The sequence below is a fragment of the Sitophilus oryzae genome, unplaced genomic scaffold, assembly GCF_002938485.1.
Source record: "Sitophilus oryzae breed Bouriz unplaced genomic scaffold, Soryzae_2.0 scaffold_85_pilon_pilon, whole genome shotgun sequence".
Lineage (NCBI taxonomy): Eukaryota > Metazoa > Arthropoda > Insecta > Coleoptera > Curculionidae > Sitophilus > Sitophilus oryzae.
Window position 1 is genome coordinate 279,104 of NW_022147483.1, and position 19,742 is coordinate 298,845.

The window sequence follows — 19,742 nt, forward strand, 5'->3', positions numbered from 1 at the left end:
TTTAATGCAAGACAGAGACAACTTTACATAGACGAATACCTTGACACTCCTATACCTTTGTTAATATTAACATTAACAGACACACAGCTGCATGATACTGTAACTTTCATCTTTTGAGTCAAGAATAATAATGCTAGGAAATTGTGAAGAGCTCCGTAATTTTTTGACCTTTAATTTTGTATGATTTAATATTTCTTCTAGATATGGTAGTGACCTGATGGCGGTAGAAACTTTTGCCGAAAATAATTTAACAGCTAGTATAGCAAATTCTTCCGTTCCTCTGGAACGGAGAGGCTTGGATCATTATTGGTTAGGTCTGGCATCGCTGGATGACCTTAAAACCAATACTCTGGAGTCAGCAGCTGGAACTTTAGTCTCTCAATATTCTGGTACCAGAAAAAAACAATCTTTAAACGCGTTTATACTATTTTCTGTCATATTACAGGGTTCTGGTCGTTAAATCAGCCAGATCCATCATCAGGAGAATGCGTTGATGTCACCATTACTGAAGAGAATCAGTCTTGGGAACTGACAACTTGCGAGAGTCTTTTACCCTTTATGTGTAGATCTAGGGCATGCCCTACAGGCTCATTTCATTGCTCGAACGGTAATTGTATCAACGAAAAGTTCAAATGTGATAAACAAGGTACTGTTATCTCCCCAAAAATAATTAAAAACAGGAAATGCAAGTTTTTTCTTTGTAGATGATTGTGGTGACAACTCAGACGAATTAGACTGCGCTCAAAACTGTAATTTCTACCTGGCTAGCAGTGGAGATGTCGTAGAATCCCCTTATTACCCTCACAAATACGCTCCTTTAACCAATTGCAAGTGGACTTTGGAAGGGCCTCAGGGTCACAACATCCTGCTCCAATTCCAAGAGTTTGAAACCGAAAAATCTTTTGATACCGTTCAAATTCTTGTGGGAGGTCAGTTTTCTGTCATCTTCACTAAAAAATAATCTCAAAAATGATTTTTTTTGTAGGAAGAACCGAAGATACATCTGTAAATTTAGCTACATTATCAGGAAAACAAGATTTAGGCAACAGGTCTTTTGTCTCCGCATCAAATTTCATGATTGTCAAGTTCAGCACTGATGCCTCGGTGGAGAAAAAAGGTTTCAGAGCCTCCTGGAAGACTGAACCTCAGATTTGTGGAGGAACTTTAAGAGGAACGCCTCAAGGACAAATCCTGAAGAGTCCTGGATACCCTAACCAATATCCAGGAGGCTTGGAATGTTTATATATCATTCGAGCTCAAAATGGCAAAATAATAACTTTGGAAATTGATGATTTGGACTTGGATGAGACTAGAGACTATATTTTAGTTAGAGACGGAGATTCTCCAAGGAGTAATCCGATAGCTAGGCTTACAGGAGAGTTAGAAGACAACCAGAGGATTGTTATGTCCACTAGCAGTCAATTATATGTTTACTTCAAAACTAGTCTTGGTGATTCAAGGAGAGGTTTCAGGATTAGATACACTCAAGGATGTAAAGCTACCATTGTAGCCAGGAATGGAACGATTACATCGCCCGCATTTGGTCTGGATAACTATCCAAGCAACCAAGAGTGTCTATATAAAATAAGGAACCCTATTGGAGGACCTTTATCTTTAAATTTCAACGAATTTGACGTAGACCAATCTGATTTTGTACAAGTATTTGATGGAAGTACACCAAGTGGTTTGAGATTACATCCAGGTTCAGGTTTCACATCAAACAGCAAACCAAAAATAACCTTGACAGCTTCAAGTGGAGAAATGCTGGTCAGATTCACTACAGATGCCCTTCATAACAGACCTGGTTGGAGAGCCACCTTTTCTGCTGGTATTTAAACCAAAATCGTCATTTTTTTCTTGTAAAATATTTACGATAAATTATTTTAGATTGTCCCCAACTTCAGCCAGGAGTTGGTGCTCTAGCTTCAAGCAGAGACACCGCTTTCGGTACTAAAATAATCTTCAGTTGTCCCACTGGACAGGAATTCGCTACAGGGAAAAATAGAATCACTACACAGTGCCAACCAAGTGGCAACTGGTCTGTTAGCTACATTCCAAGATGTCAAGTATGATTGGATTGTGCATTTTTTGGTGTAGTACTCAAATTTTGGTGGTTTTTAGGAGGTATACTGTGGCCCAGTGCCACAAATCGACAATGGATTCTCTATTGGATCTTCTAATGTCACATACCGAGGTCAGGCGATGTATCAATGTTACGCTGGCTTTGCTTTCCCTTCTGGAAAGCCTATTGAAAGAATTTCTTGTCTGGCTGACGGTAGATGGGAAAAGAAACCAACTTGTCTTGGTTAGTCCCCTAAATCTATTACTTAAACGCATAATTATACCATCTTTTTTACAGCTTCCCAATGCGCAACATTGCCTGACGTACCACATGCAAACATCACCATTTTGAACGGTCTAGGAAAGTCTTACGGTACCATAATCCGGTACGAGTGTGAACCTGGATATATCCGGAGCGGTCATCCAGTAATCCTCTGCATGAGCAACGGAACTTGGAGCGGTGACGTTCCAGTTTGTTCCAGAGCTAGATGCCCTACTTTGCCCAAAATTGAAAATGGAATCATTACTGACACTTCCAGGCAGTACTACTTTAATGACGAAGCCAGAGTTCAGTGTTTTAAGGGATTTAAACTGATTGGAAACAGTATTTTAAGGTGTGGAGAAAACCAGGAATTCAATAATCCACCTAGATGTGAAGATATCAATGAATGTATCAGTACCCAGTGTGATGTGGCTTCTACTGAATGTGTTAATGCTCCTGGATCGTTCCAGTGCAAGTGCAAGAAAGGTATGATGAGTTTTACGAGTTTTTAACTGGATTTCCAAGTTATATTTTTTCCAGGATTCACGCCAACTAATGAATGCAGACCTGTAGCAGATTTAGGATTAATAAACGGAGGTATTCCAGATGAATCTATCACAGTATCCAGTACAGAGCCTGGATATGAAAAATCGGTACGTCAAGCTAATTTATATTAATCTAAATCGTGTTTAACCATATCTATTTTTTTGTAGATGATTCGTTTGAACAATGGTATAGGTTGGTGTGGAAATACAATTGAAGGAGGTTCAAATTGGGTACTGTTAGATTTGAGAGCTCCCACAATTATCAGAGGCTTCAGAACCATGGCTGTAACAAGACTGAATGGAGATATAGCCTTTACTTCGGCTGTCAGGCTACAGTATACAGACGATTTAACTGACGTATTCAAAGACTACAGGAATCCAGACGGACTGGCTGTAGAATTTACCATAGAAAAACCAACATTGAGCATCCTGAATTTACCTGTTCCCATCGAAGCACAATATATCAAATTTAAAATTCAAGTAATGTTATTTTAGGATTTTTGGATTATTTTTTTAATGATTTTTTCTCAGGATTATGTCGGAGCTCCATGCTTAAAACTAGAAGTAATGGGTTGTACCAGATTGGAATGCTCTGATGTCAACGAATGTTCTGAAAACAACGGAGGATGTCAGCAAAAATGCCTCAACACTGCTGGAGACTACTCTTGCGGATGTAACGTAGGATTCGAGCTGTACCAACAAAACGGTACCGCCTCATATTATATAGAACCCTCAGAAAACGGTCTACGTGACGGAGATGTGTACCAAGTGAACAAATCTTGCGTTGCTGTGATGTGTCCTTCAGTAAATTCACCTGAGAACGGACTTATACTTTCTACCAAGGAGAAGTACCACTTTGGAGACTTAGTACGCTTCCAGTGTGACTTTGGATACGTCATGACTGGAAGTAGTTCACTTTTATGTACCTCTACAGGTGTCTGGAATGGTACAGTACCTGAATGCAAATGTAAGTAAAAAAAAACTGTTAATTTCAGATTTTTTCACTAATTATTTTTTCGTTTTAGATGCTCAATGTGTATCTTTACCTGACGACAAGAATGAAGGTCTCAAAGTACTCAGGAGTAACGAGGAAACAGTATTAGTACCTTTTAGAGAAAATGTCACACTTCATTGCGGTTCTACTGGAAGACATTTAAGGAAAACATCAAGCTCAGCTTTCAGGCAGTGTGTTTTTGATCCTAAACCAGGCTATCCAGATTATTGGTTAAGTGGTGCTTTACCCTCTTGTCCAAGAATCGACTGTGGGATTCCTCCTCCCACTCCTGGAGCAGAATACGGACAATACATCGACACCAGATACCAATCTTCGTTCTTCTTCGGTTGTCAGAACACTTTCAAGTTAGCTGGACAAAGCAGCAAGCACGATAACATTGTCAGGTATGTTTAAAGTCCAACACTAACGGTTCCAGAAAAATAAATTTTCTTTCCAGGTGTCAAGCTAACGGAGTTTGGGACTTTGGCGATTTAAGATGCGAAGGACCCGTTTGCCAGGATCCAGGAAGACCGAGCGACGGTTTTCAGATATCCAGAAGTTACGAGCAAGGTTCTGAAGTCAGTTTTGGATGTAACAGGGCTGGATATATCCTGATTAACCCTCGACCGATCACCTGCGTTAGAGAGCCTGAATGTAAGGTTGTTAGACCTCTTGGATTGGCTTCTGGACGTATTCCGGACTCAGCCATTAATGCCACGAGTGAAAGACCTAATTATGAAGCTAAGAATGTTAGGTTGAATTCGGTTACTGGCTGGTGTGGAAAACAGGAAGCTTTTACCTATGTTAGTGTGGATTTGGGGAAAGTTTTTAGAGTTAAAGCTATCCTGGTGAAAGGAGTTGTCACAAACGATATTGTAGGTCGTCCAACTGAAATTAGGTTCTTCTATAAACAGGTAAAATCAAAATATTTCAAAAACCATAACTAGTTTACAAGAAAATATTGTTTCCAGGCTGATAAAGAAAATTATGTGGTATATTTCCCTAACTTTAACCTCACGATGAGAGATCCAGGAAATTATGGAGAACTTGCCATGATTTCTTTACCCAAATACGTCCAAGCAAGGTTTGTAATTTTGGGAATTGTAAGTTACATGGAGAATGCCTGTTTGAAGTTTGAACTAATGGGTTGCGACGAGCCAGAGAACGAACCTTTGTTAGGTTACGATTATGGATACTCCCCTTGCGTTGGTAAGATCCAGGAAACTTTATATTAAATTTTTTGGGTAATTAAAATCTTTATTCCAGACAATGAGACTCCCGTTTTCCAAAACTGTCCCCAGCAACCGATAGTAGTCCAAAAAGACGCCAATGGAGGTCTTCTACCTGTCAACTTTACCGAACCAACAGCTGTGGATAACTCTGGAAGCATAGCTCGTCTGGAAATCAAGCCTCCAAACTTCAAGACACCTGTCTACGTGTTTGAAGACATGGTCGTCAAATACGTAGCCTTTGACTACGATGGCAACGTTGCCATTTGCGAAATCAACATCACCGTTCCTGATAACACTCCTCCACAACTTAGCTGTCCTCCAAGCTACGTCATCGAGTTGGTAGACAGGGAAGACAGTTATTCAGTTAACTTCAACGAAACTAGAGTCAGAGTTAACGCTACAGATGCTTCTGGAGAAGTCCATTTAACTTTTGTTCCAGAAAAAGCAACCATTGCTATTGGAGGTTTTGAAAATGTTACTGTCATTGCTTCGGACAAGTATGGCAATAAGGCTAGCTGTCATTACCAGGTAAGACTGAGTTTTTATCGTTTTTTTATCTGTCTTCATGATGATTTGTTTAGGTTTCAGTCCAAGCTACGCCTTGTGTTGATTGGGAGCTCAAACCTCCAGTCAACGGAGCTATTAATTGTCTTCCATGGGATAGGGGATTACAGTGTATAGCTACATGCAATCCAGGTTTTAGGTTCACTGATGGTGAACCTGTAAAGACGTTTACTTGTGACAAAAACGTACCGTGGAAGCCTACAGGAGTTGTGCCAGACTGTGTTTCAGAAAGTATGATTTTATTTACTTCAAAATTTGCATATATGAATGATTTATTCCAGATACTCAGCAAGCTGACTACCACTTCACTGCAAGCGTCAATTACAGGGCTAATGGTGCTGTGGCTTCGGCCTGTTTGAACCAGTACACCGATCTGTTGGCTCAGTTTTACAATAATTTGAACAATATCCTGTCTGAGAGATGTTCTGCTGTTAACGTCAAGATGAACGTGTCAATTATTAACGCTGTTGCCAGTTTGGTAGACGAAAATGTTGTAAAGGTAAGTCAGAAGGATCTCTGTTGGTGTTTCCCATAGCATTGTATCTTAACTTTTTGTCAACAACTTTTTACAAACTCTTTATTGATTATTTACTATTATTTTTTAGGTTGATTATATTGTCGACATTGTACCATTGGTCAGACAAATCCAACTCTACGAATTATGCGGTAGCACCCTAAACCTAATGTTCGATCTATCAGTACCGTCAGCTAACGCCGTTATAGAACCTCTCTTAAACGTCACCTCCATAGGCAACCAGTGTCCTCCGCTCAAAGCCCTCAAATCAGACAACCTAAGAGGCTTTACCTGTAACGTCGGTGAAGTACTCAACATGGATACCAACGACGTACCCAGATGCTGTAAGTCGCTTTATATTACTCAAATTTACTAAATAACCCATATCTCTCTTATAGTACATTGTCCCGCGGGTACTTTCGCCGGATTAAAACAGAAAGAATGCTCGTACTGTCCCAGGGGTTTCTTCCAAGACAGGGACAGGCAAGGGGCTTGTTCACGATGTCCTCAAGGAACCTACACTAAAGAGCAAGGTTCAAAGAGCATATTTGACTGCGTTCCTGTTTGTGGATACGGAACGTACTCACCAACTGGAATGGTACCTTGCTTGGAATGTCCAAGGAATAGTTTTACTGGGGAACCACCTACGGAAGGATTCAAAGATTGCCAGGCTTGTCCTGCTAATACTTATACGTTCCAGCCAGCGGCTCCAAGCATGGAATTGTGCAAACCCAAGTGTAATCCTGGACATTATTCTCCAACAGGACTAGCTCCGTGTTCTTTATGTCCAAAAGACTTCTATCAGTCTATTCCTGGACAAACGTCTTGTAATGAATGTCCGACAAACATGAAAACTGAAGTTCCAGGAGCAAGTGGACGCGATGAATGTAGACCGGTACGTCTAAATCATTCAAAATATCCAGAATATTTTTAATTCGATTTTTTTTTTAGCTGGAGTGCACTGAGAACGCCTGCCAGCATGGAGGTATCTGTATCCCAATGGGACACGGTATCCAGTGCTTCTGTCCAGCTGGATTTTCTGGAAGGCGTTGCGAGATAGATATAGATGAATGTGCTTCCCAACCTTGCTACAATGGAGCTACCTGTATTGACCAACCTCAAGGATACAGGTAAGAATTTTAATATATCTTGTGGTGAATTTTTTTTTTTACTGAATGAATATAAGCTTGTATCGTCTTGGTAATAATTTATTTATTTCTAGGTGTCAATGTGCTCCAGGATATTCCGGAATTAACTGTCAAGAAGAAAGATCTGACTGTTCAAATGACACATGTCCTGCCAGGGCTATGTGCAAGGACGAGCCTGGATACAAGAACTTCACCTGCTTGTGTCGGTCTGGATACACTGGAATTGACTGTGACATAACTGTAAGTATTTTTTCCAAAGGGGAGACAAAACACTCCATTCATAAAACTCTGTTTCTTTACAATCATATACTCGTATATTTTAATACTTTTATGTGAATTAAAAAGAGACGGTTACATCAATATGGCAACGCTGTTGAGTTTCGTGTGCATTTCTGTCTTTTCGGTCTACGTATGTGTAATATAACAATTATTATTTCTCTATTAGAGTAATAGTACATTATAATTCAAGACGAGTTCTCTTTGGTTATAACTATATTTTTTGCCGGTAGATTGATCCATGTTCAGCCAACGGCAATCCATGCAGCAACGGCGCCACCTGTCTGGCCCTGGAACAAGGCAGATTCATGTGCGAATGTCTGCCAGGTTGGGAAGGCCAAACCTGTGAAATCAACGTAGACGACTGCGCAGAAAAACCGTGTCTTTTAGGCGCAAACTGCACAGACTTAGTCGATGATTTCAGCTGCGCGTGTCCTCCGGGATTCACCGGCAAACGATGCCAGGAAAAGGTGGACCTTTGCGGACGAACACCCTGTAAAAACGGGATTTGCGTTGACAAGCTGTTCTATCACGAATGCGTGTGTCAACCTGGATGGAGTGGGGAGAATTGCGAGATAAACATCAACGATTGTAACCCGAATCCTTGTGATAATGGAGGACATTGTGTGGATCTGGTTGACGATTATTTGTGTACCTGTGAGCCAGGATATACCGGTAAAAAATCCCTAATTTTTATATCAAAATTTTCTAATTGTTTTTTTTATTATTTCAAGGTAAACGCTGTCAACACACTATAGACTTTTGTTCGTCCAAACCTTGTCAAAATGGAGCTACATGCACCGATTTAGTAGACGGTTTCAGCTGCAAATGCAGGCCAGGTTATGTTGGTCTTCAATGTGAAGCTGAAATAGATGAATGCCTGAGTGATCCTTGTAACTCTGTCGGTACAGAAAAATGCGTGGATCTGGATAACAAATACTTCTGTATGTGCAAGGAGGGATACAGTGGAAAGATGTGTGAAGAAAATATGGATGATTGTAAGAGCGATCCATGTCTCAATGGAGGTAAGTTTTTATTTGAAGTGTTTTATAATTTATTTTTATAATTTTCTTCATTTTCAGGATCATGTAGGGATGAAGTTGGTGGTTATAAATGCGTGTGTCAACCAGGATGGACCGGAACTAACTGTGAATCTGACATAGGAAACTGTCAAGGAAAACCATGTCAAAATGACGCAAAGTGTATTAATTTGTTCCAAGACTATTTCTGTGTTTGTCCTTCAGGTAATTTGTGATATTTAAAATTTCTTATTTTAGATTATTATGATTTTTTTATTGACAGGTACCGATGGTAAGCAATGCGAGACAGCTCCGGAAAGGTGCATAGGCAACCCGTGTATGCACGGAGGAAAATGCAAGGATTTCGGTTCTGGCCTTAACTGTTCTTGCTCTGAAGGATTCACTGGTAAAATTCCAAAAAAAAATATATTTAAAGATGTTTTTAATTTGATTTTTCTGAAAGGTATCGGGTGTCAATATGAATACGACGCTTGCCAAGCCAAGGCGTGCAAAAACGGAGCTACCTGTGTCAATAACATCTTCGGTTTTACCTGTCAATGTCCGCCAGGATACACTGGAAAATACTGCGAGAAAGATATAGTAGACTGTAAAGAAAACTCGTGTCCACCCAGTGCAACCTGTATAGACCTAACTGGCAAATTCTACTGTCAATGTCCTTTCAATTTAACTGGAGAGGACTGCAGAAAAAGTAAATTTAATTTTTTTTATTTTATTTTTTTCTTAATACTCGATTTTTACAGCTATCTCGGTGGATTATGACTTGTACTTCAGCGACGCTAGCAGGAGCTCAGCTTCGCAAGTGGTTCCATTCTACACTACCTCAGCTTCAAGCCTCACCATCGCCATGTGGATTCAGTTCACTCAGAAAGACGAGAACGGTATTTTCTTCACCTTGTACAGCGTCACGTGAGTTTAAGAAAAATACAAAAAATATAATATTTTTTTAAAAAATATTTTTTTGGTAGGTCCAAGCACGTGCCAACTAACAGAAGACCGATCATCCAGGCTCACTCGAACGGTGTCCAAGTGTCCATTTTCGAGGACTTGCAGGACGTTTACCTGAGTTACAGGGACTATACTGTCATAAATGACGCTCAGTGGCATCACATTGCGATCGTGTGGGATGGAGAAAATGGAGGTGAACTGAAATTGATCACTGAAGGACTGATAGCCAGTAAAATTGACGGGTATGGCAGTGGAAGAAAACTACCAGAGCAGTAAGTATTTATTCTTGATAGTTTTTGTTTTCTATTATTTTTTTTATTTGTTCAGTATGCTATAAAGAAAATTAGACATAAAACTTAATAAAAACCACTTTTAGCAAAAAACGACTGTGTTTCTTGATAATTATCATCAGATAAACAAATTACAATAAAAATTCCCCGAAGAAAAGTAATAGAAACAATTTTACAAGACCTGGTGCATCAGCTCCGTATACTATAAAGAAAATTAGAGATAAAACTCAATAAAATCCACTTTTAGCAAAAAACGAGACATGTGTTTCTTGATAATTATCACCAGATAAACTAATTAGAATAAAAGTCATAGAAACAATTTTACAAGACCTGGTGCATCAGCTTCGTATACTAAAAAAAATTCTTCACTCTCAAGTCTTTCATTTAACGAACATCCACTAATGTTTGATGATTTTCCAGCGCATGGGTCACCTTGGGCAAACCCCAATCGACCAGTCCCAAAGCCTATACCGAATCCGGATTCCAAGGCCACCTCACTAAAGTTCAGATCTGGAACAGAGCTCTGGACGTCACCAACGAAGTCCAGAAACAAGTCCGAGACTGCAGGACCGAACCAGTTCTATACAAGGACTCGTTTTAACGTGGGCAGGTTATGAAGAAACAGTCGGAGGTATTTTTTGGCTATATATCTTTTTAAATACTCGTAATAATTTGTTCTATGTCATTTTCAGGAGTGGAAAGAGTGGTTCCCTCGCATTGCGGCCAAAGGAACTGCCCAGCAGGGTACTCGGACCGAAATGCCAGAACCTGGAAGTAGACAAGATCCCTCCTAAGGTGGAATACTGCCCGGGAGACCTCTGGATCATAACCAAAAACGGATCGGCACTAGTAGCTTGGGACGAGCCACACTTTAGTGACAACGTCGGCGTTGCCAGCGTGCAAGAGCGCAATGGACACCGACCAGGCCAAACGCTGCTCTGGGGCATCTACCAGATAGCCTACGTGGCCAGCGACCAAGCCGGCAACACCGCGAGTTGTACCTTTAAGGTCTCGGTGTTGTCAGAGTTCTGTCCAGAATTACCCGATCCGATTGGAGGGTATCAGACATGTAAGGATTGGGGTGCAGGAGGACAATTTAAGGTGTGCGAGATTGGGTGTAATTCTGGCCTTAAGTTTTCCCAGGATATTCCCAGGTTCTATACCTGTGGAGCTGAAGGATTTTGGAGGCCTAATATCAACCCGAATTTGGCTTTGGTTTATCCTGCTTGTTCTCGTAAGTAAAAAAAATAAAAAAATTGACCATTTTTTAGTGATTTTTTAATGTTTCTACAGCATACAAACCAGCACAGAGGGTGTTCAAGATCAACATGCTCTTCCCCAGCTCAGTGCTGTGCAACGAGGCGGGACAAGGGGTCTTAAGACAGAAAGTCAGGAACGCTGTGAACAGTCTTAACAGGTAAAGAAATTGTATAACACAACAAAAAAATATATTTTCTATTTGAAATTAAAAAAAAAACTAATGCCAACATTTTGAGGACTGCCGGTACCAACAACATAATGTTTATATATTTTTTTTTTCTTAGGGATTGGAACTTCTGTTCATTCTCTGTCGAGGGTACCAGAGAGTGTAAAGACCTGAATATCGACGTCAAATGCGACCACAGGGCTGGAAGACAGGCCAGGCAAGTACCGGACCAAGAGGAAGATGGCGGTACTTACGTTATCGATGCCAGTGTACCGGTAGACAAGTAAGTAAATTTTCAAGAAAAAAAAATAGTAGGTAGAGTAATATTTGTTTAGATATCGTTATATTTTCGTCATATAGTGTAGAGCGTAGAGTAGAATTGTGTGTAGAATAGCATGTCCTTTCTCTTTATAGAACAGACAGACAAGGACGCCAATCTTCCAGTGACATGTACACGGTAGAGATAGCATTCCCGGCATTGAAGTAAGCACTTTCACTCCTCTTCCCGTATGCATATAGTTTTTCTTGCATAACTTTTCCTCCTTTTGACATAATAATATTTAACATTGTGTAGGTATGGTAACTTTTTAGATCAAAGAAAAAAATCAAACACAGACATGACATTTAAAATTTCTATTAATTTATACCATATTGGGAAAAGTTGCGTGATAAGAACTATACATTTTTCTTTTTCATGCATGACTAGTTATTTCTAGGACAGTTTTCATGTTTTATTTAATTTTATATGAATATAGAACATAAGCATGAAATTATATTATACAGAGTTTTTTTAAAATTTTGATAACCTTTTTTTGGAATAAAATCGTACGCCACTGGAAAGAAAATAAATCATGTTTATTAATTTATTAACAAAAAAAATATGAAATAAAAAAGAACGTCTTAAACTAAAGCTTAATTTTTGCTGCAGATACGTAGGTATATCTTTTTTTATGACAAATTATGTGTTATTTACAAAAAAATAAAAATAAAATTTAGGAAGAGTGTCTATGTTTATGAAACACTCTGTATTTAAATATGATCATAGGGTTAGCAAATTACTAAGACTTTTTTTAATCATTTTATAGCGATCCAGTAGTGAACTCCAACTCCAACGACAGATCTACAGTGAAGGAACTTTTGGAAAAACTAATTTTGGAAGAAGGACAATTTGACGTTAGGGATATCTTACCAAACACTGTCCCAGACCCATCGTCTTTGTCCTTGGAGTCCGACTACGCATGTCCGGTGGGACAAGTTGTGGAAGCTCCTGATTGTGGTAAGTTTTTTTATAGTTATATTTATAATAAAAAATATATACTTAGCCAGTTTAATTTGATCAAATAAAATATAGAATGTTTATCTGAAATAATACCTAGGTCAATATAATTAGATTACAAAAAGGATGTTTTAAGTTGACTTTAATTGTTATAATATAATAAAAATTTGTTAGAAATTAAATCTTTATATACGTCTTAAAAAATGAATCTGTTTTGTACTTGTTTTTTTAATATAGACAATAATGCGTATTTAATGTTAAACATATTTGAATTTTTATAATTTTTTTATTCGATTGTAATTAAAAATGGGGTCAATTACAGGTCATTTTAGTTAGTTCATGGACATTTGATATACCTAGATACAAATTCTATTTTACAAATTTAAAAGTATTTTTTTTTTGTTAATAACAGAATACATTTGAATTTATTTTGCAGGTTATTTATTCTTTATTTTTTCGTGACTATATAATACTATACTATGGAAACTATATAATGGATAGAGTAATTCCATGTTCTTTAATTCTGTTTTTTGTAATATATTATACATACAGGGTGTCACAAGCTCAACAAAACTTGTTGAATATTTTACATTTTTTTTGCAATTTTCTTTTTCTTTACACATTTTCAAGGAATTATTTAAAAAAAACTTTTTAATGCCTTATGTGCATTCATTCAAAAATTCATTGACCACTAATTTTTAATACTATAGCCACTCAAGTGGCTATAGTAATATAAAATGACTCTCAAGTATTAACTATACATATATTTAAACGTTTTTTCTTCAGTCCCATGTGCCATTGGAACTTTCTACAACAAAGACACCAAAACTTGTCTACCCTGTCCACAAGGATCCTACCAAAGCGAGGCTGGACAGTCTCAATGCATTGAATGTCCAGTCATTGCGGGACGTCCAGGAGTCACTATAGGTCTAGGAGCACGTAGCGCAGCGGATTGCAAAGGTAAAAACCCTTCAAACACACTTAATTAATTTATTAAATCACTAAAAACTACAATACACTACTTAATAATGCCACAAATATCTCAAAACAAAACTAATAAATAATAATTGTCAATCAATTCCTGGCGCATTCGCCATTTAGTCAAAAATTATCAAATCTATGCGAATGACGGATATTTTACCGTGATTTCTTTTAGAACGATGCCCAGCTGGTAAATTCTACGACCACGATGCCGGATTGTGCCGATCCTGCGGTCACGGCTTCTACCAACCGGAAGAAGGCTCGTTCTCGTGCCAGATTTGTGGATTGGGCAAAACCACAAGGACCAATGAGGCTGTCTCTTCGAAAGAATGCAGAGATGAATGTGGTGATGGACAACAACTGGCTCTGGATGGTCGTTGCGAGCCATGTCCTAGAGGAACCTTCAGGTTTGTTGTTGTTATTCATCTTATTTTTTTGTTTTACTTTTTTATTTCCTTTTACAGTGCTTTTTAATTTTTTTTGTTTATTTTTTTCTTTTTACAGAGCTCAAGGGTATCAAGCAGCTTGTGTTAGCTGTCCTCCTGGAAGGACATCACCAAAATCCGGTGCTATCACAATTGAAGAATGTACTTTACCTGTATGTGCTGCTGGAACCTATTTGAACGGTACTTTGAACAGTTGCATTCAGTGCAAGAGAGGATTCTACCAGCCAGAAACACAGCAAACGACTTGTATTCCATGCCCACCCAACACCAGTACCAAAAACACTGCCTCAGTAAGTACCAGGACCTCTATAATCAGTATACAAGTACTGGCTCCAAGGCCTAAAATATTACATTTCAACAATAGTAATAAATTAAAAATTAAGTACAATAATATCGAAAAAAAAACGGCGTCAGCCATGGCTATAAAATCTGCACTTTTCTATATACAGGGTGGCGCCTCTCATACAACACGGGGGCTCCAATAAGAACGACAGTTTTTATTGAAACTAATTTTTGTGAGTATATGTCGTATGTCAATTTGGAGCATTTTTTAGAAATGTAGACTTCTACAGGGTGTCCTCAAAAAAGTTACACATCAAAGTTGTATTTTTTGTAACGGAACACCCTATATATTAATTGATTTTCGGATTCAAAGAGAAAAATAAAGGAGAGTTTCATGAAAGAGGGTTTTTGACTTACATATTTAACATTTCCTAAAGATGAAGAACAAATTTTAAATATCAATAAAAGCTATCTGCTTATTAAATTGGAATTTACCCGGTGTATTGCCTAATATGGTCGTTAAAGTAACTATTGTACTTTAAACCAAATTAAAACTCGACCCAAAAAGTCATACAGGGTGAGACAAAATTAATATTGAACATTGATCACCTTTAAAAGCAAGTTTCTCTTTTATTTTAAATGGAACACCCGGTATATTATTCCGATATTCAATGGAAAATGTATGTCTCTTCAAAATATATTAATTAAGGCTGCCTACCCCTCAAACAAAGATTTTCCTAGATGTTTTCATTTTTATAATTTAGTGTCAGTAGATCTTTTTTATTTAATAAAATAAATCTTAGCCACAAAAAAGCAACTTTGATTCGCCACTTTTTTTGAGGACGCACTGTAGAATTCTGTATATTTTCGTAAAATACTTTCAATTAACCTACATATACTCACAATGCTACGTATTTTCTCTTTGGAGCCACCGCGTCGTATACCCTGTATACAAAAAAGATGATTGATGATTTCAAAAGTCTTCCTGCCTTTTCAAAACTAATTCTTTGCAGAAATCCAAGTCTGAATGCACGAATCCATGCGAACTGAAGGGCCAAGAAATGCATTGCGATCCAAACGCCTACTGCCTGCTCATTCCCGAAACCAGCGACTTCCGGTGCGAGTGCAAACCTGGCTTTAACGGCACCGGCAAAGTATGCACCGACGCGTGCGACGGCTTCTGCGACAACGAGGGCGTATGCGTCAAAGACGTGACGGGATCTCCATCTTGCCGGTGTATAGGCAGCTTTACCGGCAAACACTGCAGCGACAAGTCCGAGTTCGCCTACATCGCCGGCGGTATAGCCGCCTCTGTAATACTCATAATATTCATCGTCCTGCTGATCTGGATGATCTGCGCCAGGGCCAACAGGAGGAAGGAACCGAAGAAACTGCTCACGCCAGCCACCGACCAGAACGGTTCCCAGGTTAACTTCTACTACGGTGCGCCGACGCCGTACGCAGAATCTATCGCGCCCAGTCATCATTCGACTTACGCACATTACTATGATGACGAAGAGGACGGATGGGAGATGCCTAATTTCTACAACGAAACCTACATGAAGGAGAGTCTGCACAATGGGGTGAATGGCAAAATGAACAGCTTGGCGAGGAGCAATGCCAGCCTCTACGGTACCAAGGACGACCTGTACGACAGGCTAAAAAGACACGCTTATCCAGGAAAGAAAGGTATTATTGTTGAATATAAACATTCGATTTCTAACAAAAATAATGTCTTGTTATTGTTGTGTTTCAGATAAAAGTGACAGCGACAGCGAGGCAGGTCACTGAGGTCATTTAATGCTCAACGAAACGCACTGTATATTATTTGTATACGGGCCTGTGGCTCTGGACATTTTTTAAACGTCTTCTGTGCCACTGCAAGGTTATACAGTAGATCCAAAAAGGTATTAAATATTTTTTACGCGATCCAGTGGCTCCAAAACTGTTTATAAGACGTGTTATACGCCACTGGAAAGCTAGCAAACTGTCCGGTGGCTCCTAAACTGTTTTAAACATTTTCTGTGCCAGTGGACAGCTATGTAATGGTGGCAAAACAGTTTTAAATATTCTCTGGGGCACTGAAAAGCTAAACATACAATCCAGTGACGCCCAAACTGTTTTAAAACATTTTCTACGCCACTGGAAGGCTAGACACAATATCCAGTGGCTCCTAAACTGTTTAAAACATTTTTTATGCCACTGGAAAGCTAAAAACGTAACTCTATAGTTCTTAAAACTGTTTTAAACATTTTCTACGCCACTGGAGAGCTATCGAGTTATAGAATATATTCCATTGGAGAAATTGATCAATAAAATCACAGACCTTTCTTATGGAATATCGTTATTATATGAGTTGTTACACTAACGACCTATTATAGATAGTTAAAAGTTGCGAGTAAGTTTTAATTAAAAAATGGCTAGTCAAAACAAAAAAGGAAAAATAGGTCAATCTGGCGTCGCTGTTAAAACTTATTTGCAAATAAATTTCCCTCTAAATCCTTCTGTCCTTCCCTGTATAAAGTATTTTAACTCTACATAACAGTAATTTACCCTAAGAAACCACGATGTTATTATTTTTAAGTAGATTTTTTTTGTACCTTCTTATAATTAATGTTATTTTTACGGTATCACCATATAGCGATATTTATACATTTATATACTTTCTATTTTGAACAAAGACTTGTTTTTTATAAAATTAATAACTTTATACGTTGACGATTCTTAGATAGAGATATATTTAAATATTTTTTTTTTGTAATTATTACTAGATATTTTTTTATTGCGAATAGTTTTTTTTTGTACTAAATAATCGTAACTGTGTGTATGTGTGTGTGAATGAGAAAAAACAATAGCGTGAAACGTTCAAAATGAGTGAATAAATGAGTATTAGGTATTAAAAAAAAGAAAATTATATTTTTTGTTTTGTTTTTTATTATTTAAACCCTGACACCTTTAACGGAGAGATATTTATTTGTACGCCACTGTGATTCTAGCGTTATAATTTTTAATAAAAAAAATAGTTAATATAAATAAAACAGTACAGTGCTGTTATTTTAAATAATTAAATTATCCACATTATAATATATCTTAAAATAATATTAATAGACGTTTTATCACCAATAAATTCTGATAACTCAAATAAAAATACTCTTCTGTAAGTATTTACATAAATTTAGTTTCACAATTAGTAATTTTTGATAACAACTAGCATAATTATCTAATTACATAACGGAATAAAAATAAATAAAACGCAACAAACTACTTAAGACATAGTTTATTTGACCGTTCATTTAGAGAAGGAAACAAGACAGATTCCCCTAAAAAAACACACAATTTTTTACGTTATAAATAAAAATCTAAACAACAAAGACGCAAACTACCTAATTAATTAATATTAACACGCTGAAAAATGGAAATCTCTGAAAATATATAAAATTTAAACTTTTCAACAGCTTAATCAGTATATATAATCATCGTAAATATATATTTTTTTAGTCCCTAGTACCGTAAATGCATCTTTTATATTGTTATAGACGAGTATATAATGTAGCGGCTCTTAACATTCGTACATTTAAGTGGTTTATGACATGAAATACAGGCGGTAGATTATCGTAGCGGCAAGTCCGAGAGCTACTGGGATAATCCAGGACTTCAGAGAGCTGGAAAACACACAAAAAATATAGGGTTAGGTATTATTACGTTTTAAATTTTTGGTGCGCCACTGGAAAGCTACACACACGCTCCAGTGGCTCCAAAATTGTGTTATAACGTTTTCTGAAAAATTTATACAATTTTTATGTGCCACTGGAATGGTACATAGACGACCCCATGGCGTTAAAACTGTTTAAAATATTTTCTACGCCACTAGAAAGCTAGGCACAGTGTCCAGTGGCTTCAAAACGGTTTAAAACACTAAAATACAATCCAGTAGTTCCAAAACTCTTTTTAAACATTTCCTAAACTCTTATCTTACAGGAAACCGAAAAAATCATAAAAAATTCTGTATATGACTCCCTAATAATGATTTTTATTTCATCCGTACCTTTCCGAAGACTCGCTGGTCTCCTTCCAGTCTACGGTGCTTTTCTTGGGTTGTTCAGGCTTCCTTTCCGAAGCTACCAAAGTTCCTACTTTATATTTAAGCATCATTTCTCGAGCATCGCTCGAATGGCCCACATCTTCAAAAGCTTCGGAAGCATCCTTGCCCGCTTGTTCCAACAGGACCTCTTCCCCTCCTGGATGCTAAAAAAAATACAGTCAAGTGAGTCAAGGGTAATACCGTACAATTAAGTTTATAAAAAAAAACAATTTAAGAAATTACATACTGTGCAGGCGACTTACTGAATAACCTTGAGTAAATAATTTTATGTCGTGCTATAAAATGCAACAATGGGTAATATCAGTACTCAAAATAAACTTTTGTTTAAGTAAGTAACACAAAAAGATAAAGTTAAACAAGGGCAGAGGTTAAATAGACTAAAAATCTATTTTTGTAAAATCTGATTGACAAACCTCGTTTAGAAAAGCCGTAACATCATAGATATCGTTGTGAACAAGCACCCAAACGCTTTCCTTCTTATTGTGGTCTCTCACTTGAGCCTTTGTGTATTCTTGGACCATTTTTAAACCGATATATCACAGTAAAATTTAAGATTATTCTAGAATAGGATAATAATACAGTACCGCACGAGGCAGGGGTTCAAAGTATCATAAAACTATGAATTTCGAACTCCGAGATGTCGATTTTACGACCGATATGTTTGAACTGAACTTGGGAAACGACGAAAACCTACTACTCATGCAAGGTGATAAATTTAAAATTGAAATTTGTTGAGTGGTGGTATTATGCAGTGTGGTACTTGTTTACCAGTCACAATTAGTTACGTCGCGATTACTGTTATTAACGCGTCGTCATTTCGTCGCTTAAAATTGAAAAATCATACCTGTTCAGATGAGAGATAAGCGCGTAAAAAGTCGCATCATTCTACTAGACAAAAACTAAACAAAAACATATAACCAGTACCTAGATTGTTTAGAAAACTAAAGGCTATTTTTAATTTCTACGCTAATAAGTGGGTACTTGGAGCAAAGGTCGCGTTTAAAACCTAAACTTACCTCGTTTAAAAATCGCGTCACATCGAACACATCGTTGTTGATTACGATCCAAGTGCTGGTTTTGTCGGTGTGTTTCTTGATTTCTTCGAAGGACAGTTCGCTAGTCATTCTCGGGCTTTATTTAAAAACAAAATAGGCTCAGAATGTCTTATTTTCAATAGAGAAAACGTTAATTAAGTCCGGAAAATGCTTGTTTTTTGCTTTTCCAGAGTTTTAGATGACGTGCCACGCTTAACAAGTGTCAAAAAAATCACATCACATGGCAACTTTGACAACTCCTGTATATGATGTGATCATATAATTATTCTAAAAATATTTAAGAGAAATTGTTACTGTAAATGA

General features: G+C 37.6%; 2 protein-coding genes across 3 annotated transcripts in view; one reads left to right on the forward strand and one right to left on the reverse strand.

Moving 5' to 3' along the window:
• The window catches only part of LOC115890116, a 36,109-nt gene extending 18,906 nt beyond the window's left edge, over positions 1-17,203 (forward strand). Inside the window, 40 exon segments of the mRNA XM_030910261.1 lie at positions 202-389; positions 446-646; positions 705-929; positions 986-1,828; positions 1,888-2,066; positions 2,122-2,305; positions 2,360-2,809; positions 2,864-2,976; positions 3,037-3,348; positions 3,400-3,835; positions 3,894-4,266; positions 4,320-4,776; positions 4,834-5,071; positions 5,129-5,622; positions 5,676-5,889; positions 5,940-6,157; positions 6,264-6,516; positions 6,571-7,067; positions 7,124-7,302; positions 7,395-7,560; positions 7,830-8,271; positions 8,331-8,621; positions 8,679-8,840; positions 8,899-9,021; positions 9,079-9,324; positions 9,377-9,542; positions 9,602-9,853; positions 10,292-10,455; positions 10,458-10,502; positions 10,564-10,617; positions 10,620-11,105; positions 11,165-11,288; positions 11,416-11,580; positions 11,712-11,780; positions 12,383-12,573; positions 13,360-13,533; positions 13,730-13,961; positions 14,059-14,290; positions 15,296-15,971; positions 16,039-17,203. Of these exon segments, the coding sequence (XP_030766121.1) occupies positions 202-389; positions 446-646; positions 705-929; positions 986-1,828; positions 1,888-2,066; positions 2,122-2,305; positions 2,360-2,809; positions 2,864-2,976; positions 3,037-3,348; positions 3,400-3,835; positions 3,894-4,266; positions 4,320-4,776; positions 4,834-5,071; positions 5,129-5,622; positions 5,676-5,889; positions 5,940-6,157; positions 6,264-6,516; positions 6,571-7,067; positions 7,124-7,302; positions 7,395-7,560; positions 7,830-8,271; positions 8,331-8,621; positions 8,679-8,840; positions 8,899-9,021; positions 9,079-9,324; positions 9,377-9,542; positions 9,602-9,853; positions 10,292-10,455; positions 10,458-10,502; positions 10,564-10,617; positions 10,620-11,105; positions 11,165-11,288; positions 11,416-11,580; positions 11,712-11,780; positions 12,383-12,573; positions 13,360-13,533; positions 13,730-13,961; positions 14,059-14,290; positions 15,296-15,971; positions 16,039-16,073 (10,549 nt within the window). The 3' untranslated portion in view covers positions 16,074-17,203.
• Positions 17,204-17,543: 340 nt separating this feature from the next.
• LOC115890119 (cytochrome b5) lies at positions 17,544-19,680 on the reverse strand. Of its 2 annotated transcripts, none has more exons than XM_030910265.1 (3): positions 19,401-19,680; positions 18,328-18,527; positions 17,544-17,944 (listed from the first exon to the last, which is right to left on the reverse strand). In XM_030910265.1, exons 1-3 carry the CDS (start codon positions 19,506-19,508, stop codon positions 17,866-17,868), a joined length of 387 nt encoding a protein of 128 aa, XP_030766125.1. In that variant the 5' UTR covers positions 19,509-19,680; the 3' UTR covers positions 17,544-17,865. The 2 variants fall into 2 exon arrangements, with proteins under 2 accessions (XP_030766125.1, XP_030766124.1); XM_030910264.1 differs by lacking the exon at positions 19,401-19,680 and adding an exon at positions 18,798-19,219.
• Positions 19,681-19,742: the final 62 nt, after the last annotated feature.